General features: G+C 49.0%; 3 protein-coding genes across 17 annotated transcripts in view; 1 reads left to right on the forward strand and 2 right to left on the reverse strand.

Moving 5' to 3' along the window:
• The window catches only part of Cluap1 (clusterin associated protein 1), a 65,095-nt gene that overhangs the window by 30,720 nt on the left and 8,363 nt on the right, over nucleotides 1–26,012 (reverse strand). Inside the window, exons 1-7 of one of the 8 annotated variants that reach the window (XM_063269488.1) lie at nucleotides 23,886–24,024; nucleotides 14,082–14,197; nucleotides 11,147–11,276; nucleotides 10,241–10,369; nucleotides 8,564–8,660; nucleotides 7,676–7,911; nucleotides 3,858–6,731 (exon numbers count right to left, since the gene is read on the reverse strand). In XM_063269488.1, coding sequence (XP_063125558.1) covers nucleotides 6,576–6,731; nucleotides 7,676–7,911; nucleotides 8,564–8,660; nucleotides 10,241–10,369; nucleotides 11,147–11,276; nucleotides 14,082–14,191 — 858 coding nt within the window. In that variant the 5' untranslated portion in view covers nucleotides 14,192–14,197; nucleotides 23,886–24,024 and the 3' untranslated portion in view covers nucleotides 3,858–6,575. Of the gene's footprint in view, nucleotides 1–653; nucleotides 1,050–2,959; nucleotides 6,733–7,675; nucleotides 7,912–8,563; nucleotides 8,661–10,210; nucleotides 10,370–11,146; nucleotides 11,277–14,081; nucleotides 14,198–23,885; nucleotides 24,025–26,012 lie in introns of those variants that run through there. The other 7 variants (XM_063269487.1, XM_063269486.1, XM_063269489.1 and 4 more) reach the window with 7 other exon arrangements.
• C10h16orf90 (similar to human chromosome 16 open reading frame 90) lies at nucleotides 170–13,376 on the forward strand. 8 transcript variants are annotated; one of them, XM_063270078.1, is made up of 4 exons: nucleotides 170–355; nucleotides 709–820; nucleotides 1,642–1,995; nucleotides 2,539–3,045. In XM_063270078.1, the coding sequence occupies exons 2-4, from the start codon at nucleotides 802–804 to the stop codon at nucleotides 2,694–2,696; spliced, it is 531 nt and encodes a 176-aa protein (XP_063126148.1). In that variant the 5' UTR covers nucleotides 170–355; nucleotides 709–801; the 3' UTR covers nucleotides 2,697–3,045. The 8 variants fall into 8 exon arrangements, 4 of the variants coding, with proteins under 4 accessions (XP_063126148.1, XP_340758.2, XP_006245899.1 ...); XR_010055524.1 differs by lacking the exons at nucleotides 709–820; nucleotides 2,539–3,045 and adding exons at nucleotides 11,182–11,298; nucleotides 13,131–13,376 and having other exon boundaries at nucleotides 215–355; XR_010055523.1 differs by lacking the exons at nucleotides 170–355; nucleotides 2,539–3,045 and adding exons at nucleotides 11,182–11,298; nucleotides 13,128–13,376 and having other exon boundaries at nucleotides 681–820.
• Naa60 (N(alpha)-acetyltransferase 60, NatF catalytic subunit) lies at nucleotides 3,961–23,988 on the reverse strand. Its single transcript, NM_001014226.2, has 7 exons — nucleotides 23,886–23,988; nucleotides 14,082–14,197; nucleotides 11,147–11,276; nucleotides 8,564–8,660; nucleotides 7,677–7,911; nucleotides 6,364–6,732; nucleotides 3,961–5,173 (listed from the first exon to the last, which is right to left on the reverse strand). The coding sequence occupies exons 2-6, from the start codon at nucleotides 14,189–14,191 to the stop codon at nucleotides 6,576–6,578; spliced, it is 729 nt and encodes a 242-aa protein (NP_001014248.2). The 5' UTR covers nucleotides 14,192–14,197; nucleotides 23,886–23,988; the 3' UTR covers nucleotides 3,961–5,173; nucleotides 6,364–6,575.

A 26,012-nucleotide genomic window follows, 5' to 3' on the forward strand; every position in this document is an offset into this window, starting at 1 on the left:
TAAACTCCGGAGTCGAAGCCGCATAAAGTATGCACAGAATGACAGGAACGAAGATACCCTACCCTGGGCAGAATTCGAGAATTGTACCCGGAAGGATTTCATGCACGCACAGCTGGACAAGCCGGAAATTAGCGCCCAGACTCGCGCGCCAGAGGTTGCCCCGGAAACGGTGGTTAGTTCTGAGCCCGGAGCCGTAGTGTTGGCGTACTAGGCCTTGGTGCTGGGGTCAGCCCAGGCTCAGAAGTGAACCCTCCTTGGTGACTGTTACGAGTCGAGGACAACCGCGACAAGGAAAGGCTGGGGAGAGGAGAGATGAGCTGAGCCAAGAAGGGTGGGCGAAGAGGAAGGAAAATGGGTAGGCACAGGATGTAAAGGTGCTCTTGGCTAGGACACTGTGGTACAGACAAGAGTAGATACTTAAGGACTTAAAAGTATGTGGAGTAGGGCCATACATTTGTGGCTAGTCTAACATGGGAGACGGTGCATTTGGATAGTCTTTGCAACAAATGGTTTTGAAAAAACGAGCAAATAAATGAAACTATTAGCATCTATGTACAAAAACAATGGTTCATAAACCTAGATGTAAAACCTAGAACTAAATTTTCTATAATGAAGCATAAAAAGCTTGTGACAGAGTTAAGATTCTAAAGTACCTGTAGTTTTGTATTTCTACCAGCAGAACAATTGTTCGTTTGTCCACATGCACAGGGGATAAAAAAAATCAGCGTTATTACGTATTGCTTAACAACCAATGAGAAAATGGATAATTAGATAGGTGTCACCCAGAACCATCTTCTCAGCATGATTCAGATCTCTCCAGGTTTGTTCTTGAAACTCTCATTCTCCCAACCACAGATGAGGAGGTCAAAGCCCCTAAAAGGTCATCCTAGAGAACAACTTTCCAGCATACCAAAGCCAAATTTGTCTTATGTGGCTTCCTCTGAATCTGAGGATCAGTGGATTTACCCTGGATTCTGGTCCCTTCCCTTGCCCTCTTCCCACCTGACCAGATACCATCGTCTCCCAAACTAGGAGGTCCAGGGAGACTAGAGTCATTACTGTGACATCATAAGGACCAGTTGCCATGGGAGACCTGCAGACCCAGCCCCTAGGCAGGGGAGAGCAGGCTCTACTGCACAGAAGGCCTGGCCACTCCTCCCCCACCATACTGGCCCTCCATGGAAGCCTTGGTCTGTGCATTCTCTGAGCTTCGAATAAGAGAAGGTGCCTGGCTGCAGGGAGGAGCAGCAGCAGAGATGCCACACTGTCCCAACCTGGGCCCAAAGCTACTGGGGAGATCCTAGGGACGTGCATGCTTGGGAAGGGAGTAACTCCTGATCTAGGCTATATGACTGGGCCAGTCATGTCCTCTTGAACTCACTGTGCTTATACTGGTGCCAGCATACTCTTTCTGGAGTAAAGAGCACAAAAAGGGCTTTAAGTGCTCAGTGGGATCTCTGTGCCAAAGTCCTGGGCTGCTTAGGTCCCTTTGTTAAGGGGAGCAAAGAAGAGTAATGGGAATAGACAGGAACTGAGGCTGGGTAGCCTGGGGGTGGAGGCCAACATATGAGCTGGTACTTGCATTTCCCCCAGATGCTGGGCCTACTGGCCATCACCCTCCTGCTCTCTCTCTTCTTGCAGATGCAGTGAGCTGGGCCCCAGGACGCCCCAGCCACCCTGACACACCACCTAACATCTATGAGGGAGGGTTGGGGGCCCAGCAGCAGCAGGGCCCCAGTGCCCAGGGAAGCAAGCCCAAGAACTTCCGATTGCGACACCTCCGGAGCCTGGCTCTCTACCTGCCAGGCCACATGCAGCCTGCCGGCCAATGCGGAAGCCACTGGCTAGGCCGGCTCATGGCTGGGGGCAGCCTGACACGGCCTGAAGGCTCGCCCTGGCCCCTGGCCCTGCCACAGGGGACCCTGGGTCCAGGTAACGGCCATTGCTCAGCCCTCCTGGAAGCCCGCCTGCCCAGGGACAGCCTGGGAAACACAGGTGAGCTCTGTTAAGGCAGGACCGGAGACATGAGAGACTGAAGGGAATTCAAGTGGGCCTTTCATTTCCTAGCTTTCTGCCAAGAACTAGGAAAGGACGCAGTGGCCAGGACACACTAAAATAATGTCATGCTACAGGGGCCAAGATCTTGTTTAATTTTTTTTTAAATCCGTGTGCCCCACTATCGATTCAGAACATCCATGTACACACTGAGTCCTGTGAAATCTCAGGGATAGTAATATACAAGTGGACTGCAGCAAAAGCCTGTTGGGGTGTTAAGGCAGAGAAGATCTAAGAGTAGGAGTTCTGGGTTCCTATCCTCAATCTGGATTTTGATAGACCTTGGACAACTTTGTCTCAGTTCCTTCATTTTACAAATGAAGGACTCACGACATTTCAGCTTGACCCCCGACATCTCTTCCTCACCCTCACGGAAGTAGTGCCAAGCCCTTCAATTGTCTTGAAGGTTATAAGGGCCGAGGACCCCAAGGTAGTGTGTTAGACTGGGTCCCTCTGAGTGACTTCTCTTTCCTTTTTCCTCAGCTTCCAGTTCCAGCATGGACCCAGCCAAGGGTGTCCCCTCCCAGTCTGGTCCCCCCGAGGGCTTGGGACTCAGGCCCAAGAGGTCCTGGAGAGCCTTGGAGGAGACCATGTGTCCCTTGTGCAAGAGAACCCGCTCTGGGGCCTTGGAGAGGACATAGGAGGCAAAGGGCCAGGGCTGGGGAACAGTAGGGGAAGGATGGCCGAGGAGGAGGAGGCCAGGGTTACTGAGGAAGGGTTCAGTCCCAGAGGCAGCCCTCCCCACTGAGATGGCCCCCAGAGTTGCCTAGCACCAGACCTGGGCTGGTCTGGGGAAAGCATGAGGAGGGAGGGAGGGAGGAAGAAGATCCATGAGAGGGACAGAAGAAATGGAAGCATGTCAGTGCCCTTGCAGCCTGCCCAAACTCCGGTCAGCCACTTGTACCTGGGAGGTCAGGCCGAGCAGAGAATCGGGTTCCTGAGAGGCCAGGGAGTCCTCAGGTCTAATCTCAGTAAAAGCCAAGGCCTGCACCTTCTTGTCTGTTTGTCATTAAGCCAACCCAGTCAACATCCTGCATCCATTCCAGGGGTTACATGGAGAGTCAGGAGCCAGGTCCGGGGAGGCTTTGTGGATGAGAAGCTGCTGAACGTGACAGCTCTAGAAGGCAAGCAGAGTCTCAGTCCAAACACAGGGCGAAGGGATGAAGCGTGGGCTTAGTTTAAAAATGGAGCCAGGACACCAACCAATGCAGGCACTTTGGCCTGGACTCCAACTGCCCCCATCAAGGGTTTAGATGAGTCTATGGCCCCATGGGAGCCCATCATACTGGCACAAGTATTCTTCCAGCCGGACTAGAGTTCAGGTACTTGGACCAAGTCTTTATTGTGATGTTCTGCAGCCTCCCAGTAATGCCTTCCCCCAGGCTGTGACCACCTAAATTAACTGTCTGCAGACAACGTCAACATCCACCAGGGACATTCCCACACTGGTTGTGAACATGACCAAGGCCTCTGCTGACCATGTGACTTCATTACCCTTGAAGCCTTCCCTAAGCTTTATCAGCAGGCGGAGGACAGGGGGGTTGGAGAAGAGAAATATAAAGTTGCCCATTTGGACCAGGCTCTAACTCCAAGCTGAAAGCTGCCAGTGCTGGTGCCAGGGCTAAGGACCTTTAAGAAATGGGCCAGTTAATGCTTTCAGCAGCAGAAGCCTTCAAGTTCACAGCCCTAAGCAGGACAGTTGCCTGCATGCTGAGCCGTCAAGACAGCAGCAAGCTCCCAACCCTCAGCCCTAGCCCACAAGGGCAAAGCACAGTGTGGAGAGCCAACAACTAGAGACAGGATGAGACTAGTGAAAGACTATTTATTTGTAATGAGACTACACACTACAATTTGTTCAACACTGGGCTGGACACTGCAATAATTATGGGACTGAAGGGAGACAGGTCGAGAGGTCTTTGAGTTGGATTTATGAATGCCCAAGTCAGAACCTTCTGGAAGACTCTTCCTTGACTACACAGGGCAGAAATGAAAATCACATGATCACCATTGACTGAAAAGGGAGAGGATGCGGGGCTGGGGCCTCAGCACACAACCCAAACCAGTCAGGACTGGCCACCTGCTGGCTAGTTCTCTTGAGGAAGGGGGATACTTAACTGCCTTGGCCTTCCTTTGTGGGGGCCCTTTCCTCTCTGAGGCCAGGCAGCCTTTGGCTGGCTCTACAGCCTGAGAGCCCTGAGCCAGGAGACGCTGAGGGAGGGAAGCGCTCAGTAATGAGGCCTGTCAATAAAGCTGTTCTTCCTCAGTCTGGCACAGTGAGGGGCTGTGAGGAGACCCTGCAAGGGATCCTGTAACACTGCAGCAATTCTGGGCAGGACTCTGACAGCAAACACATGGGGGCACAAGGGAAGGGATGCTGGAAACTTGAGATGTCTGCTGCAAGCACAATTCGTGGTGCTGACAAAGTCTCTGCCTCAGAGGCTGAAGGCCCAAAGGCAGCAGCTGCCCTCTGCTCCCAAGGCCAGGTGCCATGGGTCCACAGTAGCAGAGATGCCAATACAAAGCTCAGCTTCCTCCTGTCTGCATAGGCCCAGGCCTTGAAGTTTCAGCTTCTATAAGGATAAGCAGGGAAGAAACCCAGAAGCCAATAGCTACCTGTCCTTAGCCCAGCTCCCAGTGTAGGTCAGCTATGTGGAACATGCCAGGATTCAACAAGCAGGATGATCCTTCTGGACAGGAAGAAGTGGACAGTAGAACACTGGGAACAGGGGACTGTCCCATCTGTCCATGGAGAGGACTGATTCCTGAAGTTTTTAAGTTCTTGTGAAGGGCCAGCCCCTCTTTCTCTTTCCCCAGTTTCCAGCCTTTCATGGAGGAGTAAGAACCGTTTCCATCATCTAAGCTTCTTTAGGGCATTCCTAAACAAAAACTGACATTCTCCTTGCTGTGCCTCTTTATTCTAAGGTTCCTGTGTCTTCAGGGTCAGAAATGTCCACGTTTTCAGCAAAGTTCAGTCCATCTTGTAGGAAGGAGCTAAAGGAGCAGGAGACAGAGGAGAAGCCTGGCAAGCCCTTTCCCAGTGAATGTAGACACACCTGCCAGGCCATTGGGTGGTGCCAGGGCATGGAGGCAGGACAAGGACTCCAGGTGGAAGGAGAGCCTGAGGGGAAGAGAGCATGGCACGTGAAGGCACTGCAGAATGCTTACCCACCTCTCTATCTGGCCTATGGGATTTAGCTGAACCGGGGTATACCAGAACATGAGGATTTCTCCGGCCCACCAGGTTCCCCTGCGACTTTATACAAATGCGATCCCTGTCAAGATTCACATCTGGATGTGCATCAAGCCTCTGTGGATGGCCAATGGTGTGGATGCTGCCACACCCACATCTCTTCCAGATCTGCAATTCTGTTCTCTTGGCCTGGGATTCCAGCTCTCAGCAACCAAAATGGTTGCATCCAAGCACAATCTTCATTTAAAAGCTGTCAGACTGGGAAGCCCACTCAGGACTTTGGAGAATGTCACTTGGAGATGCACTGATGTCAGAGTGGAAGTCTAGGTGGAATCTGAGGAGCAGCAGGCACGAATCAGATCAATGGGTGCCTCTTGGAAGATGAAGCTGAGTAACTGGGGCCTCTAGTAGGAATTCTTGGTCTTTCTGTACCTTTCCAACGTTTGAATCATGTAAATCCATTTTAACAACAACAACAAAACCCCCAAAAACAAAACAAAAACAAGAAAGGAAAAAGAAAAACCCTTGTCGAGGGCCTGGGGAGATGGCTCAGTGGTTATGACCATTTGTTGCTTTTTCCAGAGGACTTGAGTCACACTGCATCTACATGGTAAAACTGTCTATTTCTCTAGTTCCAGAGGATCCAATGCCCTCAAATTCTCAAAAGATATTTAAAAACATTTCTTCTTAAAAAAAAAACAAAAACAAAAACAAAGAGCCACTCGGGCTGGAGAGATTGCTCAGTCAAGTGACTATAAACATGCAAGACAAGAGAATCTCTCGGGCTCACTAGCTGGCCCAGTTAAACCAATGAGCCTCAAGTTCCAGGAGAAACCCTGTTTCAAAATTAAGGTTGAGGAAGTAATTGAAGATACACCAAGTTGAGCTCTACGCTCCACAAACGTGCACATGTGTATGCATATGTACACGAACACACAAAGTCCAGGGAGTAAAAAGAATTCTGGCAAGTGCTTTGAGATCTTTGGTCCCTCACTCTTCAGAAAGCTTCTGGATGCACTGTAAACTGTTCATGGTGCCTAGAGACCTCTTGGTGCCACAAGAATCAGACTCCCCAGGCCCTCCCGGTTCCTCCCGGTTCCTACCTGTTGACAACCTACCCGACCAGTGTACATTCTGCTCCTGAGCCAGCATAGCACCGGGCCTGCAGCTGAGGCAGCCAGCATAGCACCGGGCCTGCAGCTGAGGCAGGCTGATGGGCCGGCAGGTGGCCACCAGCTCCTCGAAAAGGACAGCAGAAGTCAGACAGACAGGAAAATAGGCTCCACAAAGTGCTGAGGACAGAGGCCTGGTGGAGGCTGCCCCAACGGCATTACATGGTACGGCTGTATTCAATGCCACCTTTGCTGGAAATGCTGGACCACGGCAGAAAGCTGCAAAGCAGGCTGTGGGCCTGGCGGTAGATCCTGTGTGGGATGGAGCAGGGGCTCAGGTTGGCTAGTGCTGAGCCCAGGTGCTGGATGTAGTCTGTGGGCTCTGTCAAGGAAGATATGCCATGTGCTCCCATCTGCCTTGCCTACATGCAGTGTCTTTGGATCTGATCAATGACTATAGCACTGTACCCATATGGCACAATGTACTCAACTGGAGGCCAAGGGCCTATTAAACCCTAGAGAATACTAGGAAGGCTCTTTAAATAGACCGTCAATTTGGGAACTAGTGCACAGTGGAGCCATACAGGGCAAGCATCATGAGGTAATTGACAAAGACTAGGGGTAGGATCTATAAGTGTGTCTAGCTCTGCAGAGGGGCAGAGCCCACCCCAACAAGATGTTTCAGTACTAACCCTGCATGCCTATTTGTGCCTGACTTCATGTGAACAGGGCCTATAAAGCTTTGGGTCACCTCTTTCCTGTTTTACTTTCCTCTAAAATGAGTCATTTCTACAACACAGATACAGACACATGTGGTATATTTCAGGCTATTATCCTTTGACTGTTGGGACATCTGATTTCCTTCCCCGCTAACAAGGACATCATTAGCGGGGAGGATGGGGCTGAGTGAAATACACCTTGGATCACGCAACTCTAAGGTCTGAACTCATGTTCTTCTGCCATTGTTTCCTTTCTTCTCTGCAGCACAGGCTGCACAGGGGATGCTTGTATCTTCTAGGTTTACTGCTGACCTCTAGAACAGGGCATTTTCCATAATGAGTGGATGAATTAATCCTGGGCCCAGAGAGTTAAAGCTTAACCTCCCTGCTGGGCTCTAGTTGCCAGGGACTGCCAGCTTTCCGAATGTATGTAACCAGTCAGTACACCCCACCTGCCCACAACGTGAACTAATCAAGGAACAATGCTGCAAGCTAAGCCAGTGACTGTCACCCAAAGGTGGTCGCAGTTCCAGCTGACTCTCTAGCCCTCCAGGCAGCAAATCACAAAGACTTCTGCTCCCTTCCAGCAGTAAAGGATATAAGATGGTCCAGGGAGGGTGGCCGCCATTGATGTAGAGGACATAGGTGAAGCCATCTTTGAGGACCCCTCGGATGGAGTAGTAATAGGGCAGATAGTGATGCTGCCTAAAGTCTCTGTTTTCATAGAAGTTTATTGCTGTGTTGTTGGTGGTGAGAACGTGCAGGTAGATGGCTTTGCAGTGGTCCTGGGCGGTGGTTGAAATATGATCCTTTAAACTTTCTAATAAGAGGGAACCTGGGGAAGGAGAGGAAGGTCCCACAGCAGGGCAGTTAAGAGAACAGAGAAGTAGCCAAGCTTCTGCAGGAGCCTAGAGGGCTACACTCCCAGATCTGAAACCAGCCTCTGGTTACCTCCCACTGTTAAAGATCCTAGCCAGACCGAGTCCATGAAATGCATGCAACTGTGGGCCACAGATGTATCCTGGAGGTGCTCTGGGACCACAGTGGACATTTACCAACCTTTCAAACAGCAAAAAGTGTAAACCAGAACCCAGAGAGTATGGGAAAGGCAGGCCTGGGTAAGAGGACTGCTATTCCCTGCTGCATGCTCTATCGAGCTGACAGGAATCTGATGACTGATGAATGCGGCAGAGTGCTGTGACTTTTTATGTTTGTTTCTTTGAACTGAGAAAGTTTGCCAATACACATGACTATGTGTGGCAACAGGAGAGGTAAGGGAGGTCTACTCCCTCCTGAGGCTGTCCTAAGGAGAGACACTGGGAGGACAGGAGGACAGGAGGACAGGATCTGTCCCCAAACAGGGATAAGGAAGAAGAGACTGAGGGTCCTCTAAGCTGAAGACCTCAGAAAAAGTGATAGGCTTGGGTTACAAGGGTGTTAACTGGCTAGGGGAGGGGTGGTTTAACCGTGAACTCTCTGCTTCTTACCTATGCCGTGTTTCCTGAACTCTTTCACCACTCCCAGACTGAGGATGTATGCAACTTGTGTATCCACAGAGAAGCTGGAGGCTAGAATATCTCCATCCTAAAGAGAAATTATGAGAAAATCAGGGCAACGCGGGTACACAGGCTCAAGGCAGACCCTATAAGGGTTCTACGAGTCCACTCTGCATATCCTGAGATCTGAAGCCACAAGGTGGGCAGGGGAGAACAAAGAGGCAAGGACAGTCCCACCGACCTACAGAACAGTTGAGTTCAGAAGGCTGCTACATACAGTACGTATACCTATGAGGAGCATCTCAGCGATGGTGAACTGGAGCTTTATGCCAGAACCACTCATTACAACAGGCTAAAAGATGATGGCTGGGAGTGGGGACGTAGCCTAACAGAGCAAATGTCTGGCATACATAAGGTCATTGGTCTGATCCTAGCACCCCAAGAGAGAAACAAAAAAGAGTAGGATTGTCCAGAGTGGTCACACATAGTCTGTCAACAAGCAGTGACAGCCGCCACTGTGCGACGGTGGACTAGTGCAAAGTTATATGACATTTGTCTGTGAGTCGGGGAGAGGGCACATTGCAGCACCACTCAGAAGTTGGCTCTCTTCCTCCTCCATGTGGGTGCTGGGAGTTGAACTCAGCTTGTCTGGTTTTTACTGCCGAACCATCTTGCCAGACTAGGTGCAAAGCTTTAAAGGTTTTTTTTTTTTTTTTTTTTTTTTTTTTGGTTCTTTTTTTCGGAGCTGGGGACCGAACCCAGGGCCTTGTGCTTCCTAGGTAAGCGCTCTACCACTGAGCTAAATCCCCAGCCCCGCTTTAAAGGTTTATAAAGAAAAATATGCTGTCCCTGGTGCCCATGCTGGGTAGAGCAGCACAATGAGATACACTACAGCATGGTGCTCCAGGAATCTCTCGTTCTGGACAAAAAATGTCTCCTGAGAGTCATGACTCTGCCCATGAGTTTCTCGTGTTATTCCCACCTCTTAAGAATATGAAAAACAGCATTATAAGGCTTTCCCTTCCAAGAAAGGACACGGGCACCTGGCTTCTCTGCTTACCATTTATCAAGTAGCTCCTGTGTGTTAGGCATGGGCTGGGCCAGGACCTGCTCCCCGCCTAGAACTCTATACTACAGTGAACCTGGACAGAGCAAGTGTTGGGAGGGGGTAAATTTACTTCTCTAGTTAACAGAAGCCCTGGCTAATGATGGAAGCCAAAACAGAGAGACGGGGAAGGGCCCCCCCAAGTCTGTGGAAAGGGTAAACACAGCCAAGAGACCCTCAGGCAGTGTGCATGGTGAGGCAGGCAACCACTAGAAAAAGCCTCAGGGAGGGATCATGAGGAAACAAGGTGTGGGCAAGCGAGACAGCATCCAATACAGGAAGAGTCAAAGGATACTGGCCTGTGTGTACGCGCACTCTGTCTTAGCAATGAACACTGTGAGGCAGTGGCTCAGGAACAGGCTGGGCTAGACCAAAAACCCCAAGAACCAACTTCCTCCCAACCAAACAGTGTGCCAAGACAAAGTATATGCATGGTGGGGTAACCTTCAGTGGTCTGGGTTCTTAGGAAGACATGGTTCTTCCTCTTCCTGTGGGAATGGGACTCAGGGCCTTCCTGTGTATTAGACACGTACTCTGCCCACAAGCTGCTGCTTCAAACTCACTTCCTTCACTTCTAAAGAGACAACCTCAAGCAGCCCGCGCATGGGCGCACGATCTTGGACTCCAGCACTTGAGAGGCAGAGGCAGGCGGGTCTGAGTTTCAGGCCAGCTAGGACACAGTGAATCCCTGTCTAGAAAGATAGGAAGAAAGACAGGGAAGAAAGGAGGGAGGGAGGAAGGGGGGGGGAGACAAACAAGAATAACCTTAAGCCATACAAAACCATTTGCTGATTGGTTGGATTTCCTATCCTGGGTAAAGTAAACACTGATCCATTGCTGTGACCAAAATCCACAGGACACTCCCCACTGTAATCAACACAAAGAACACAGCCTTTTAGCTGCACTTAAAGTAGCTGCCCAAACCATTAAGGGTTCTGAGGTGGGTAAGTCTTTGAGTAGTTCACAAAATTGAGCAAAAAGAAATACATTTTCACCAATCCCTGACTGAAACCTAGCATATTCCTCAACAAACTACAGCTTTATTGGGGCTCATGAAACAGTACCAAAGTACAAACCACAGGCATGCCACACAGCAGTGGGCAGGTTCCCAACACGTCTGTCCCTTCTGCTTGTTCTCACTTCAACATGCCATCTTTATTAAGTCCACTAGTGGTCTTACTCATTATATTACTGCATGAACAAAACACATGCCCTTGGGCTGGAGAGAGCTCAGCAGTTATGATCACGCTCTTGCAGAGGACCCGAGTCTAACAGTGGCGTCTTACAATCACCTACAATCCTAGCTCCTGGGGTCCTCCGTGGTTTCTGTGATTATGCACCCCATACAGACATACTCTGACTCCTCTGGTCACAAGCTGCTTAGAACAGAGGCCAGAGCTGCAATGTGACCCCATTGCAACACCCCTTTCAGTCACCATAAGGGCCAAGCCTCTGATACACAGACATACCTCTTTATGTATTTTGGTCCTATTCTTTATTTCAGCTACTATCATTCCCACAATGGCACCTCTGTAGGTTGCAGCAAGGGAGAAGAACTTCTTGTTGGATGTGATATCACGATACCATGAGTCTGGGTACCTGAGGGAGAGAGCACACTCAGGTGAGTCATAGGCTACCCTGCCTATCACTTATAGTCTCAAAGAAGCTACCTGTCCACATGGGAGGTTTTTATGTAAAAGATGTATGAAAGGGGGGAACCCTCCAATAAAATCATCTCCGTAGAATAGTTCCTGGAGGGACAGCACACAGCAGTGTAAGCTGAAACCTTAGGGCCTCAGTGACCTGTGAACTCTTGGGTGGTCTGTGAGGAATTCTATGAGGGCTGGTGAGATGGTTCAGCAGGTACAGGTGTTTGCAGCCACGACTTCAATTGAGTTCAATACCCAGGACCTGTGTGGTGGAAGGAGAGAGATGACTACTGCAAGTGGTCCTCTGTGAGTCTTTCTAGTCCTGAAGACTAGACCAGGTGATTCAAGGAAGAGCCAAAGTTCGTGGGTGTGTAGACTAGGGCTTAAAATACCTTACTAGACACGGGTGGGGACGGGACACATGACTAAGTAATAGGAAGGGCTGGTTACTTGAGAGGTGTACAGGCCTACAACTGTGCAGATCCACACACCTCAGCCGTCCCTCAGCAGGGCCTCATTTCTGTGCTTACTGCACTCATATTTCCTGGGATTACTTTTTAGGAGTGGGTTTGCTAACACACACACAACACACACACACACACACACACACACACACACACACACACACACACACACTCTCTCTCTCTCTCTCTCTCTCTCTCTCTCGGTAGCAGTCTTCAGACACACCAGAAGAGGGCGTCAGAGTCCATTACAGATGGTTGTGAGCCACCATGTGGTTGCTGGGATTGAACTCAGAACCTCTGGAAGAGCAGTCAGGGCGCTTAACCACTGAGCCATCTCTCCAGCCCAGGATTGCTAACTTGAAGGATAGTTTATGTTTTATCTTATAGAACACTGTTAGCTCACATTCTTAAGAAGCTGGCAATTTATATTTCAACATAGATGCAGAATGGGGGTGTGTAACCCTACTTTTCTGTTGGCACAGAGAAACAAGTGCGAGGCTAGGACTCATGAAATATGGACAATTTAAATATAGGACCTTGCCTAGCCTTGATATTTTAAAGGTCGTGTCTGTTTTTCCTCACAAACAAAACAAAACCCAAACCTGTATTTTCAATATCATAATCTAGAAATAAGGCAAGTAAAAATGGAGGAACAGACAGGTATTAATAATCCACTCCACTTAAACTGCTGACAGTAATTAATTTGGTAATATTTTGAGGGCTAGTTAATGATCCCCACCCAAGTGAAGGTCCAGAGGGAAATTTCTCAGAGCTCCTGCCTCTTGTTTCTCATTCTCTCCCGAGGTAAGGCATGTAACCTAGAATTCTTCTACTCCAATATGGACCACAGGAACCAGAAGATCCCTTTCCTCTAAAGCCAACCTGATTCTTTGCATAGGAAGAGGAAGCCATGAAAAAATTCTGTCCTGTCTTGTCTATCTGACAGCAGCTCTAATACCACTGTTAATCTTGAGGGTCAGCTTAAACTGAGAAGTGCCCATGAATTTGTACATTCCTGGGTGTGTCTGTGAAGGCACTGGCAGTTTCACAGTCTGCATTGGGAACTGCAGGCTCCTCGGAAGTGTAGAACCACGGAAGGTGGGGCTTGGCTAGAGGAAGTGAGTCACTGAGGGTGTTCCCTTAGGGGCAACGGTTTGCTTGTGGCCCTCTCTGTTACTGCTCCCCTCTACTCCCTGTCCACTGTAATGTGAGCTGCTCTCTGTCACAATGTCCTGAAACCTCTGAAACTGTGGGAAATAACCCTTGTCATCCTTAAGTTGTTTCCAGCGGGTATTTTGGTCACAGCAACGACAAAATTAACACAATCCTCATTCCAGAAGGGTCCTACCCAGTGCCAGGAAGAGGGACTGCTGCAGAGTCCACAAGGAATCTAGGCAGACGGGCCTCCCTGTGCCTTCCACCTTCAATCCATCAGGAGAAGATAATACTCTCTGTCAGACCATCTCTATACTACAGTTCGTACTTCAGGGAACCCAATTCACCATGGGCGTTTCCATCCCGAATCTGAAGGCTTCCGTGACAGAAGACCCAGGTCAAATAAAATGGTTATTCTCTTCTCCCGCTAACCCTGTCTCTTATTAAAGCAGCATCAGCCATGGTTCTCATGAAGGGCAGGATCCGTCCCTTTCTTGTACAGTATATAGAGGTTTTCATCCTCTAGATGATATTTTACCCTCTTTTATAGGTGTTTTAATGAACCGGAATACGGCAAGCACTGTTCTCTAGTCGGCTTTCATTTTATACTGAGTAAGAGAAAGAGAAAGGAAAGGGAGGAATTCTCTGTCAGTAAATACACTTCTTTAACAGATTTTTGTTCTGGATAACTAACAACCCTATTTAAAGATGGGGTCTCTCTCGCACAGCCTAAGCTGACTTCAAGCTCACTATGTAGCTCAGGTTTGAACTCCTGACCTTTTTATGCTTCCACTTCCTGACTTCTAGTCCTCTAGGCATAGGTCGCCTCACTAGCGGCACTGCACTTGTACATGGACATATCCTAATACAGCTAATTGACTGCTTACACTGATGTTGTTCCTAATTTCCTGACTACAAGCAACAGTGACATCTTTGAAAGTGAAATTTCTCACAGAACCTCTTAAGGAAGGTGAGCAGCAGACAAACAAAGAGGCCTGAGGTCACTGCCTAGCTGACCAACTTTGGACAGCAACTTGGGACCATAATGGTCTGCCAGGCCCAGCCTTGCTCCTTCCAGTCTCAGGAATTACAGATGTGTGTGTGCAGCCTCTGGGAACACGACGCCCGGCACTCACTCAATGGGGAACCAGTCGCCACACAGGTGCTTCACAGTGTCTATGTCATCGTGGCAGAGGAGGCGCAGGCTGACCTCGCTGAGGGCGCTGGAAGGCACCACCTCTGTCATTCACACCTGTGGGGAGAGGAGACAGTATCACCTGGAGGCCTGCTTACCCGTTCCTCTAAACCAACCCAGGAAGTGGGTGAAGGGAGATGGCTAGTGGCTTCCGGTGCCTGAGAGAATGCTCTCCTTGTGGGCCTTCACTGCAGATGGAGAGGAGCTGGCTGCTTTTGGTCCATGCCTCTGTCCTGTCCACTGGAGCAGCACTCACTCTTCAGCTCTCCCCAGGAGTGACCACCTCCTGCCTGCCTGGTCTGTTATCTCGTAACTGCTGTTCCTTCACTTGCAGGAGGCAAAGGATTCAAAGACCGACCTGGACACAGCAGCCCGCTTCAAGCAGCCTGCTGGGTGGAAGCCAGTAAATGATCAGCTATTCAGGGCAAACAGCACTGGCTTCACCACCGGAGGGCAGGTCACACAATGCATGCTTCTCCTCCCTGTGTAGCAAGAGAAACTTGGTGACACTGAAAATAACCAGATGCTAATGAGCATGGGGAGAAGGAGGGCTGAAGTTCACACCCACAGACCTCATGCATGCTCAGGCAAGCGCTCTATCACCACGCCATGCTCCCAGTCTATCACCACGCCATGCTCCCAGGCTATCACCACGCCATGCTCCCAGTCACCTCAGTTTGAGACAAGGTCTCCCTGAGTTTCTCAGGCTGGTCTGGAACTCACTCTCTAAGTCAGGTCTGGGGAAGACAAGTGCTGAGCTCTACCAAAAGGGCAACCTGCCATACTTTTTCTTTTAAGTTGGAAGCAGGTCATTTAAAGGAAAAGGACTTTACATTTAATTCTAGCTTTCTGGGAGGAGCTGTGCTGTCCATCTCCAACGGCTGAGATGAAGGACTTTTTTACAGAATCACCACCATGTAAAAGTAAAAACGTTGACAGACTCAGTGTCATCACTGTGGACTCTCAAGAGGAAACCTCCAAGTCCAGAAAGACTCCTCAAAGAATAAGAGACCAGCAGGAGAGGGCTGCGGAAAGGACCAGACGTAAAGTACTTAGCCTGTGCAAACACGGAGACCTCTACCATCAGGCCAGCCTCTCCAATACCCGTGCCTCCAGCTACGGCAAGTGAGAGAGCCCAAACTTTTGGGGGTTCTTCCAAAACCTACTAGGCCTGGACCTAACCACAGCCTTTAGACATGGCTTTCTGGTTGCAGAGGGTCCTGAACATATAGCAGTAAGGGAAGTGGCATCGACAGATGGACATGGAACATTTTACATCCGGGCTCTCCAAAAGAGCAATCACATTAAAGATACAAAACAAGTGAGAGAGAAAAGACAAACAAAATGAAGAGAGACAAGGAGATCTAGAACCAAACGTAATGCCTAAACCTATACATGAAAACAGAATGAAACATTAGTGAAACTACACCGCAGGCTGGCTAGTACATGGAAGGTACAAAATAGCTGTTAATTTCCTTGCAGATGGAGGCCCTCGGGTCCAGGTCTTCCTCAGGAGATGCATGCTGGAACGTTTTGGAGAGAGGTGTTCTGGTTTGTACTTTAAGCCAGGTTTGTTTATTTTGTTTTGAAGTGTAGTGGAGTCACAGCACTCCTAATCAACATGGCATCCCTAGGCCTCAGGGCAGCTGTCTGCCTCAGCTTCTCAGCCATGACTTCAGGAAGATTCTAAAACCTGAGTCATGGGAAGCATCTACAAGGTCAGCTCTACATCCCTCTCCTGCCTGGGCAAGCTCCTCTCATGCTGACAGCATCTTTCACACAAGCGCCTCTCAGACAGGCTGTAAACACGTGTGGCACCTCCTCACTTCAACAGTGCCAGAGTCACTCAATATGACACCTGTGATGCATCTCACACATTGGCCTCCACATCCCTTCAGCGCCCCGCCCCTTCCCTACTGTGTCCAACTTCTACCTCTGCTGCCTCCTTCCCTCCTCAGACTCCATGCCACTCCCTGCAACACTTTCTCAGACCTTCATCTCTCCTCAGTCTACAGAGGCGGGCATTATCATAAACCTTCCCTCAAGCAGAGCATGAGCGAGATTATCAAAAGCTTCCCCATATGCAAGGCAGGAAGGCTCTTGAGAATGCAAGATTTCACAGACACAAGGTTTATTGTTTTGAAAAGCCAACAAAGATGAAGTCTAAGCGCCTTCCTTCAGGGAAGGTGGAGAAAAGGAAACACCAGTGACAGATACAGGCCACTGCCTAGTGTATCAGCAATCTGGCTCAGGGCCTCAAGTGTGTGTGGGGTGAAGGCCACAGCAAACATGGTTCACAGCTTGCTTGTTCAAATGAGCAGCTGCCTGTGGGTGCGAAGCCATCTCCATAGCTGCCTGTCTGCTTCCAAAACTTCAGAGCAGGAAAATGAATACAAGAAACAAACACCCACCTCTCTATTTCTAAACAGCATCCCTCTTAAAAACCAAGTCTCCATGCTCTGAAGGGAGCCTGTACCATATATATTGAGCATATATGATTTGAGACACATTCTTTCAAATCCAAAATGATATAGGATACAGGAGGATTCCACCTGTAGGCGATTCTAGAACTGGCAAAAAAAAAAAAAATGATTCTGGCAATCAAAAAGTGGTTATGGGGGGGGGCTGAGGAAGGGAGAAGGGTTTTCAAGTTGGGGGATGAGGGTATGGCTAAGTCAGCAGAATGCTTGCCCATCAAGTAGAAAGCCTGGGCTTTAGTGGTGTACACTAACTATAATCATGGCATTTGGGAGGCAAAGACAGGAGAATCAGGTGTTCAAAAGCATTCTTGGCTACAGAGTGAGTTTGAGGCCAGCAAGAAATACATGAGAATGTTTCAAAAACAACATACACCCATATGGAAGCCAGATAGGATCACGAACAGCTGTGACCCCAGGACCTGAGGGGCTCAGGCAGGATAATAATGTTTGAAACCAGAAGTGTTACACAGACAGACCTGCCTCAATACATCAAATAGTATAAACCAGCCTTCCCCTGCACCAAATCCACATGGCTCTTGCTTATTTTTTTTAAAAGATTTATTTAATGTATATGGGTACACTGTAGTTGTCCTCACACACACCAGAAGAGGGTATCAAATCTCATTACAGATGGTTGTGAGCCACCATGTTGTTACTGGGAATTGAACTCAAGACCTCTGGAAGAGCAGTCAGTGCTCTTAACTGCTGAGCTGTCTTCCCAGGCCCCAGATCTAGCTGTGTATTTGGCTACATGTTCATTACATCTCAGGAAAAACCAGCCTCACATGGTGAGGCCCCAAGTCCAGTCTTAATCTTTTATCTCTGAGTCAAAAATTCTCTCTATTTCATACTAAAAACCTATTTAACCATTAATTTCTCAAATTTGTGTGACAAAGTCAGGCTTTGCTCAAGAGACTAGAGCAGAGGTCGGAAACCACTGGCCACACAGAGGAGGATGGTACACTGCGGTATCATTTCTATACAGTAAACTAGCTTGCTACAGAAATCCTGTGACAAAAAAGTACATTAGACAATGTGAGAAGTGCTCCCAACTGGTCTGGGGAGGGCACTGCTCTCTCCTCCCCCCCATCACAGGGACAAGGACAGAAGAACCCTTCTCTGAGCACTCCCGGCCCTGGAAGTGCACTGAAACATTCTGAGTTGCAATAGACGTGGTCTGAATGGCATCCATCTGCTTAGCTAGTTGGCAGCCCTTTTCATATCCAGCACCAGACTGAGCAGGAAGCACAGAGACCCCGGGGGAAGGCTGAGGCCAGATGTAGGTCAGAGACGGAACCCTACAGTCCCATCACTGAAGCGCTTTGCACAGGTCTCCTATCTTTGTTTTCTATGGTTATGATCATACTTTATGGCCAAAAGCAGTCTGGAAAAGAAAAGAAGCCAGCACTTGGGTTAGAGACAGAGGCTCGGAAGTTCAAGATCATCTTGGGCACAGAGAAAGTCTGACGCCAGCCTGGGCTACACAAGACCCTGTCTGAAACAAACAAAAAGAGGAAAATATCTGCTTGGCTTACTCCAGTAACATCAAAGCTAGACTTCCTGTAGGGTTTATCCAGGCCAAGAACTCTCCTGCTACTGTACAGAGAACGGCTACAAGATCCCTTCCTGTTGGTGAGGAACCCAAGAGAAATAGAAACCAGACTACTCAGTTCTAGGGACAAAGCACAGGGACAGGGGGATTTGGTTTCAGCATCTCTCACCACAGCCTTCCTGTGGCAGGGCAGACCCAGGCAGACCTCGGCATAAGACTGCCGCAGACCCTCCCAGAGGCAGACCCACCCTCCTGCCTCACCAATCTTTCTGTCCCTAATGCTTTTAAAAAGTTTTTTTTTTTTTTTTTTTTTTGGTTCTTTTTTTCGGAGCTGGGGACAGAACCCAGGGCCTTGCGCTTCCTAGGTAAGCACTCTACCACTGAGCTAAATCCCCAGCCCCTAAAAAGTTTTTTTTTTAAATCTCTTTATTGTTTCCATTTACATTGTCCAGAATTTAAAACAAAACAAAATAAACATAGAAGTTTATATGAATATCCACCTGATCATGAAGTCAACTTTTTGGTGTTCAGGATCAGAGCCAGGCCTCCCTCTGCCGCCCCACCCCAGGTAACCATCCTCTCAGCAGCGGCGGTGGCGGCCATCACTGAAAATATTATCCTCACTCCTGTCTGAATTTCCTTGATAATTCCAGCAGATGTCTATGTCTTCCACTGTTAGCTTTCATACCATTTGCGCCTTCGGCAATGAGCTTGGCTTATTTTATTATTAAAAATATAGACTGTGAGTATGAAAATTTCTAACACATTTTGTATTAAAATAATCTCACTGGTTATTTTAACAAATAATGACAAGGAAACTTAACAGTGTCTTCAAATTACAAGAAGAATTAATACCCATCAAGTGCTAAAATAGGCCAAGCACTGACTTCTGTAAAACTCTGCAAGGCATCTATGCACTGATGCTGGAAATAACTGCTCTGGGCACAGATTAAAGTTGTAAAGAGGCACCAAGGAGGCCCTTGGAGCTGGGCTGGAGACGCCTTGCAGAAACACCTTAAAGGGCTGGTGTGTAAGCAGCAAAGTACACACATTGGTGCTTACATAAATTCCAAAATAAAAAACGCTGCAAGTTTTAAGGTAACCATTTCATAAAAGGCTTAACAGCAAACAAAACCTCTATACGTAGGAGAGGGATGTCCTTAAACTGCATGTGAAGATGCGTGGGTTGCAGGGTTGCTCACCGCCGAAGCACTCGCTTGGTATGCATAGGGCCTAGGTTCCATCCCTACCACTGCCAAAAGCAAAAAAAGCGAAGCCAGGGGCGGGAGAGATGGCTCAGTGGTTAGGAGCACCGACTGCTCTTCCAGAGGACCAAGGTTCCTCTGCATCCACACATTGGCTCACAACCGCCCTTAAGTCCAGTTCCAGGGGATCTGATGCCCTCTTCTGACCTCTGCTGGTACCACACCTGTGATATGCAGACATACACTCGGTTGCGCTCTCTCTCTCTCTCTCTCTCTCTCTCTCTCTCTCTCTCTCTCTCACACACACACACACACACACACACACACACACACACACACACACTAAAACCCTCTTTTAAAAGAAAAGAAGGGTTGGGGATTTGGCTCAGTGGTAGAGCGCTTGCCTAGCAAGCGCAAGGCCCTGGGTTCGGTCCCCAGCTCCGAAAAAAAAAAAAAAGAAAAAAAAAGTACTACAGAAGGCAGAAATTTGAAATTCTGTGCTCATCCCACCTCCACACAACTGTTACTAGTTTCTTTTGGGTCCTATGAGGGAAATGAGTTTACATAAGGAAAGGGCTTGCCCTGTAGGCAGCTGACAGGCTGCACGTGTGCCCGGACTGTGCTTATTAGCTAGGTGGAGCAGTTTTTGCACACACTTCAATGAAAGGTTAAAAGGAGAGGCCAGAGGACAGGCCAAGTAATCAGACACGCTGGGTAGGAGTGCAGCAGCAAGACCATGGGGTGAGGCACTATGAACAGGCTACAGCTGCAGTTCCCAGCATCTTCCAGCCACCTAAATGAACTGCATCCACGGAACTCTGGGAACACCCAGGGAATAGAAGAAACCCCATGGCATTACCATCTTCTAGAAAAGAACCCCTATCATCAGCCCATATTTCCAAGTCTCTGTGCCCAAATCAACCCCATTTCAGGAACAAACGGGGAAAAACGTCTTTCTCAGACAGTCCCGCTAGCACACTCTATGATAGTCAGCACAGGTCAGCACCAACCTCTTGAAAGGAAGGAGGGAAGGACTCATCTTTATTTTATGTGTGGGTATTTTTCTGACATGTATGCCTGTGCATTCCGTCAGCACCAGAAAAGAGCAACGGATCCCCTCGTTACAGGTGAGTGTGTGGATTGGCATGTGGGTGCCCCCCATCCAGTGGGGTCCTCTGCAAGAACAGCAAGCACTCTTAACTACTGAACCACATCTCTACCCCTACCCCAGCATCAAACTCTCAATTCAGCCTGCGCCTCAACAGTGTTGGGATTACAGGCACGAGCCTCACAGCAGCTTCACTGAGTTTATCGTGAACATTCATTTATTACTGTGTGGATGCCTGCATGTTTGTGCTCCCTATTGGGTGCCTGGTGCCCATGGAGGCCAGAAGAGGGTATCCAAGAGCCCCTGGAGCTGGAGTTTCAGGTGGCTGTGAGTAGCCTGTGTAGATTAGGAACCAAATTCAAGGCCTCTAAAAGAAAAGCAAGCATCCTTAACTGCAAGCCATCTCTCCAGCCCTTTCTTTTTATCTTTTTTTTTTTTTTAGTAACAATAACTATCCCACAAAAATCAATCAATCAATCAATAAATCAATCAATCAGTCAAGCAAGCAAGCAAGCTGGGAGCTTTGAAAACCAGTCCATTTGCTTGGGACATGGTTTTGCCCGCCCTTACTTGAAAGTTCATTGTATATCTCGGGCTGGTTTCAGACTTAGGACAATCCTCCTGTCTCTCTCTGCCTCTAGAGTGCTGGGATTAGAATTGTGTGTGATTGTGCTCTAAAAATAGCCTTTTAAAATAACAAGATACCTTCCATCTTCTCGTGGAAACAAAGGAACAAGGACTTTCTCCACTATTTTGTTCCTTGTCTCTACTCACAACCATCCCTTTCTCCTCCTTGGAGCTCTGAATTTGTGTTTGACATTTATTTCTAGTGTCAGTGCCCGGAATGCCATGCTATTCCTCCGGTGCTGGGTTTAAAAGGCAATGTTACAAGTCTATGATCTATTAGTAATTCGAAGAAACATTTAAAAACCTTGATGCTGTAACACAATTGATTCTCATCTTCTCTATGCATCCTTCACCTTCCTCAAGCTTACTACAAACTTACTACAAAGTTGGTTTTGAACTCACAGAGATCTACTAGCTTCTGCTCCCCAAGCCCTGGGACCAAGGTGTGCACTAGCACACCTGGCTGAATCTCACCAGCATTCTGAGGGTGCGTAGTTCTCTCCTGACCAGGTGGACAATGACTGAGGCAAAGACACGAAACGAGGTCTGAGCCAAGATATGGGACAAACAGTTAACCATCACTTGCTGTCACATTCCTGGCCATCGCACCTCCAGACACCAGGATGATGTCCAGGAAAGGCCGTCTGCCCTGGAGTTACAGAAGGTCCAACTGTCTGCTGAATCAAGTTCAGTGTCTGCAGCAAACCCTTCACTTCCCGCATCACCCGGCAGACCAGCCTTGTACTTGAAAGCCCTTCACACCATAGAAGCAGGACCTGCTACAAGTACCCCAGCCTTGCCTGCTGCAGAGGACATGCTGAGGTGTCAAAACCCTTCCAGGAGGTGGTGGAGATGAGCTGTACATATGGAGGGGGCCGTCACATCTGAGAAGACATGCCTGGTGAGCGGCATACTCTACTCAAGTCCACGGGACCACCATCTTATTTGAGCAGAGCAAGGACATTCCTCGCTTAGAACTCAAGTTCTAACGACTCCTGTCTCCATCTGTGTGTTTCCTGCGACTTCAGTGTAGGACTCTCTCCACACTGCACTAAGAGGTGCGCTGGGCCGACACCATCCTCGAGCACTCCTTGGTCACAGATAACCTCTGCTCCCCGGTGTCCGTTCAGGACTAGCTTTAATCCCTCAGATCTGACATGCAGAAATCTCCCATTCTGGTCAGAAGCATGTTGTTGCTATGCAACTTGGACCAAGTCAAATCTAAAGATACTCTCCACACGGTGTGTGGGTGTGGTTAAACAGTGACAAAATCTCTTCAAGTTACAACTGAAAGAGGCTAAAGATAGTAAGGACAGGACACACAGAGACTTAAAAAAAAACAAAAACCCAAAACTGTATGTTTTATGCTGGTGCTGGTGTGCTGACACCAGACCAGACTTAATTTTGTGACAAGCTGTAACAATTTTCATAGAAATCCAGCCCAGGAAGCCTACTGTGAGGCTATCTAGGTCTGTAAGATGAAATTCTAGCAAACTGAACCTGTTTTGAGAAGCCAAGGCAAACCCCACTCAAAGGGGCGTACGTCCTGCATTTTATACTTGTTGTGTACAAAAGCCCTAAAAAGAGGTGTGCAGACTTATGCTCCCTGCCATGACCAGTGTGCTACTTTGCAAATGACGGCCCTTAAAAATCCTCTAGTCTTTAATCCCATCTGTACTAGCTAGCAGTTCACTGGTGGGTAGATCTCTCTGTATGTGTATTTATATGCTGCTTTTGTCCCAGACCTTCCTCTTCCTGACATCTCAGCTGGTAACAAGGTCACAGGAGTTCTAAACCTCTCCTCCATGTCACATGGTTATGTCGTTTCAAGTCTTTGCATACATGATTTCTGGAGTAACATGACTTTGCCTGCTGGGTCACACAAACCAGCAGACAAGCCAAGACTAATTCAGGGGTTTTATGTTTCTAGTACTTTGAAAAAGGAAAAGTTCTTTGGCAACTTTCTTAATTAGCACTCCCGATACCACAGGGGCCACATTGTTAGGCTGTTTAGTCTCTTCTTTCAAGACCAAAGGGTGACAAGAATGACCCAAGAGCATGGCTCTGGGACTTGGCAGAGTTAAGAGATCAATAAAGGAGCCAAAGTTTATGTTTATTGCAGCCTGGCTCCCCATCCATGCCTTGGGTTTTGACATCAGCGAGGTACGCAGGCATTTGCTGGAGGTTCAGGAAAGGCCCAGGGTACCCTCTCCACAGCCCCAGCCACATTTTCTCAGAAGACAACAGCATTAGCCGTAGATCCCCTTTTCTCCTTGGCAAGTTATTTTTCCAATTCAGAAGAAATAAGCCAGAGTCGCTTATGGAGGGTCAGCTTAGCTTCGCCGGAATATCAAAAGTACTGCTGGAATGAAAAGACGCGACGGACCTAAAGCAGGGTCCTCGGCTTTCACAGTGCAAAAAGTCGACGATTACCCCCCAGCGCAACAAGTCCCTCAGGAGAAGCTGGAGCTAGAAGAGTCGACTAGACCCCTCACCTCCAGCAAAACCAGGGAATGCCGCCGTTCCATCTCCCGATTCCAGCAATTACTGGCTGGGGGTCCCCAGAAAGGCCAATTCCCGACGCCCCACCGCGCCCCTCGCCGCCTCCGCCACGGAAACAGACTAGGCGCCAAGAAGCGCGCCCGCGCAGGGGTGAGTAAGGGGCGCGCTCTCCGGGAACCCTGGCCACCCACGGCCGACCAGTGCCCTCGGGATCGCGACTGCGACCTCCCCACCGCCCGACTTGCACCCGCCGAGGCCCCGGCTGCCTCACCTCGGACGGGAGCCGGCGGCAGCGGACGGTGTCGCAAGGCTCAGCGCATCCTGGGGGAGCCGGGAAGCCGTACGTGGGACTGCGGGGTCCCCCGCGACAGATTATGTAACCGGCAGGGGCCGCAGCCGGGACAGGGAAGGCGGCCCCGCGGCACTTCCGCCTCTCGTGCTCTGCCGGCGGCGGAGCCGGAAGATCATTGGCCACTGCTCCATGTGGCACCGCCCTCCCTGACGACGACGCCACCATCTTGGGAGCGGGCAAGCCTCGGGCCGCTGGTGGGGCCGGCTCCCGAAGCTGCCCGCACCGGCTGCGCAAGTTCAAAGACTGCTGCGAGCCGCCCAGCTACCCTTGCGTGTGTGCACGGACGCCAGCGGCCAGCCGGGGTTTCTGCGCCTTTCGGCGATCAAGCCAGTCAGAGGGCCTCCGAGTTCCTGAGACGCAAGACTCCGCCACTGGCCTTCTCTTCCCCGGCTGGAGGTTAGTAGATGCGGGCGCTGGTGGTTGCTAGAAGCCCTGGCGCGGCACCGCCCCGCGCTCGTGTTGACAGCCACAGAAGGGTGGTCCTGAGCTATCACTGCAGTGGGCAGGTGACAGTGGCCTTCAGGGTGGGGTGGTGGTGGGAGTTCTATATCCAGATGTAACTCAGATAATTTCAGTTCTTGTTACCAGAGAAAGCTTGTTTAGCCTTTGCTTTCGGGAACTAAAATGATCCACATAACATAAACAAAAAGCAGATTATGTAGTCAAGGGCTCAAACAACCTTAAAAAAGATGTAATATCAAAGATATACATCAATACATTTTTGTTCCACAAACTGCCTTAGAAACCTCAAAGCCATATTCTTTTAACATTTTGAAAAGTAAGGCGTACCTCAATTTTAGAATTTTGGGGCTGTGTATGTAGCTAAATGGTAGAGGGCTGCCAGCCTTGTGCATGGAGCTGGCTGGGTTCCATCCTCGGCATGATGCAAACCAACCATTTAGTTAACCATCTTGCCTGTCAAGTATGATGTATATGGCCAGCAGAATCTACGTAAAGCAACCTTTGTCTTTTCTTTTTGTGTCAGCATTGTTAATTTTTAAGGAGGGATGGAAAATCACTCGGACAAAATGAAGACTGTTATATAATTTACAGCGCTAGACTAACGTATGCTGCTGTATGCAGGCAGCTGTGTGAAGCATGTTTGGACCCATGCAGGCATTTTGAGCATTCGATACAATTATGCTTTGTGTGTCTTTACTGAAATGATTTCTAGTTAAACTTGCTGCAGATTGACCTTGGTGTGTTGGCACACACCTGTGATCCTAGCACAGGAGAGGCTGAAGGAAGAGGGGATAAGTGCAACTTGTATCACATTCTTGAAAAAAAAATTGCTAAAATATCAATGACGAGCCTAGGTTAAGTGTATACTCTGTTGTCCAAATGTTCAGATTTGAAATCTCAAAGTTAGAAGGCGAGGCAATGAAAAGGAAATAGCCCGTTCTCCACTCCCACTCCCTGCATTTCCTACATGCTACAACAAGGTGGCAAACCCATTCGGTGACAGAGGAGAGGCGAGCCCCTACCTGCATCCTCATTATATCATGTGGGCCGAGGTCTGGCGTCAGCATCACCATGGGGTTTGTCAGATGCTCACTCACAATTTGCATTATCTCAGAAGCGGCTTCCAAAGGGACTCCCAAGTGAATGGAAAGGGATGGAAAGGTTGAGAAGCACATTGTGGGTGATGACAAAATGAAGACATTTCCAGGGTTCTAGAAGAAATTGGCAAAGCCTTGGCTACACAAACTCGAAGAATTCAAAACTGATGGGATCCTGTCTTGAGTGCATGCGGGCCCAACTTTGAACGGGCACATGCGTGTGCAGGTCCATGTGCGCGAGTGGAGGCTCATCGTTCATGTCAGATGTCTTCCTTGATGGCTTTCCACGTTTATTACTGAAGCAGGCCCCTTGGTGAAACCAGAGTTCACCAGTCCCAGCTAAACCAGCAGACAGCTTGTCATGGGGACTCCTGTCTCTACTCCCCATGCGCTGCGATCACAGGACCCCACCATAGCTGCCTAGCTTTCATGTGAGCTCCAGGGACCCGAGTTCCACCTCTCAAACTTGTGCCATCTCTTGGCCCTA

Source organism: Rattus norvegicus, chromosome 10 (assembly GCF_036323735.1).
Source record: "Rattus norvegicus strain BN/NHsdMcwi chromosome 10, GRCr8, whole genome shotgun sequence".
Classification (NCBI taxonomy): domain Eukaryota; kingdom Metazoa; phylum Chordata; class Mammalia; order Rodentia; family Muridae; genus Rattus; species Rattus norvegicus.

Coding starts and splice junctions, on each gene's coding strand:
- C10h16orf90 (XM_006245836.5), top strand. CDS start 1,179: ATGGAAGCCTTGGTCTGTGCATTCTCTGAGCTTCGAATAAGAGAAG. Junction 1,225..1,641: donor TGAGCTTCGAATAAGAGAAG/GTGCCTGGCTGC, acceptor CTCTTCTTGCAG/ATGCAGTGAGCTGGGCCCCA. Junction 1,996..2,538: donor GGACAGCCTGGGAAACACAG/GTGAGCTCTGTT, acceptor CTTTTTCCTCAG/CTTCCAGTTCCAGCATGGAC.
- Naa60 (NM_001014226.2), bottom strand. CDS start 14,191: ATGACAGAGGTGGTGCCTTCCAGCGCCCTCAGCGAGGTCAGCCTGCGC. Junction 7,912..8,563: donor GTTCAGGAAACACGGCATAG/GTAAGAAGCAGA, acceptor CTCCTTCCCCAG/GTTCCCTCTTATTAGAAAGT. Junction 6,733..7,676: donor CACCCTCCCTGGACCATCTT/ATATCCTTTACT, acceptor GACAGAGCCCAC/AGACTACATCCAGCACCTGG.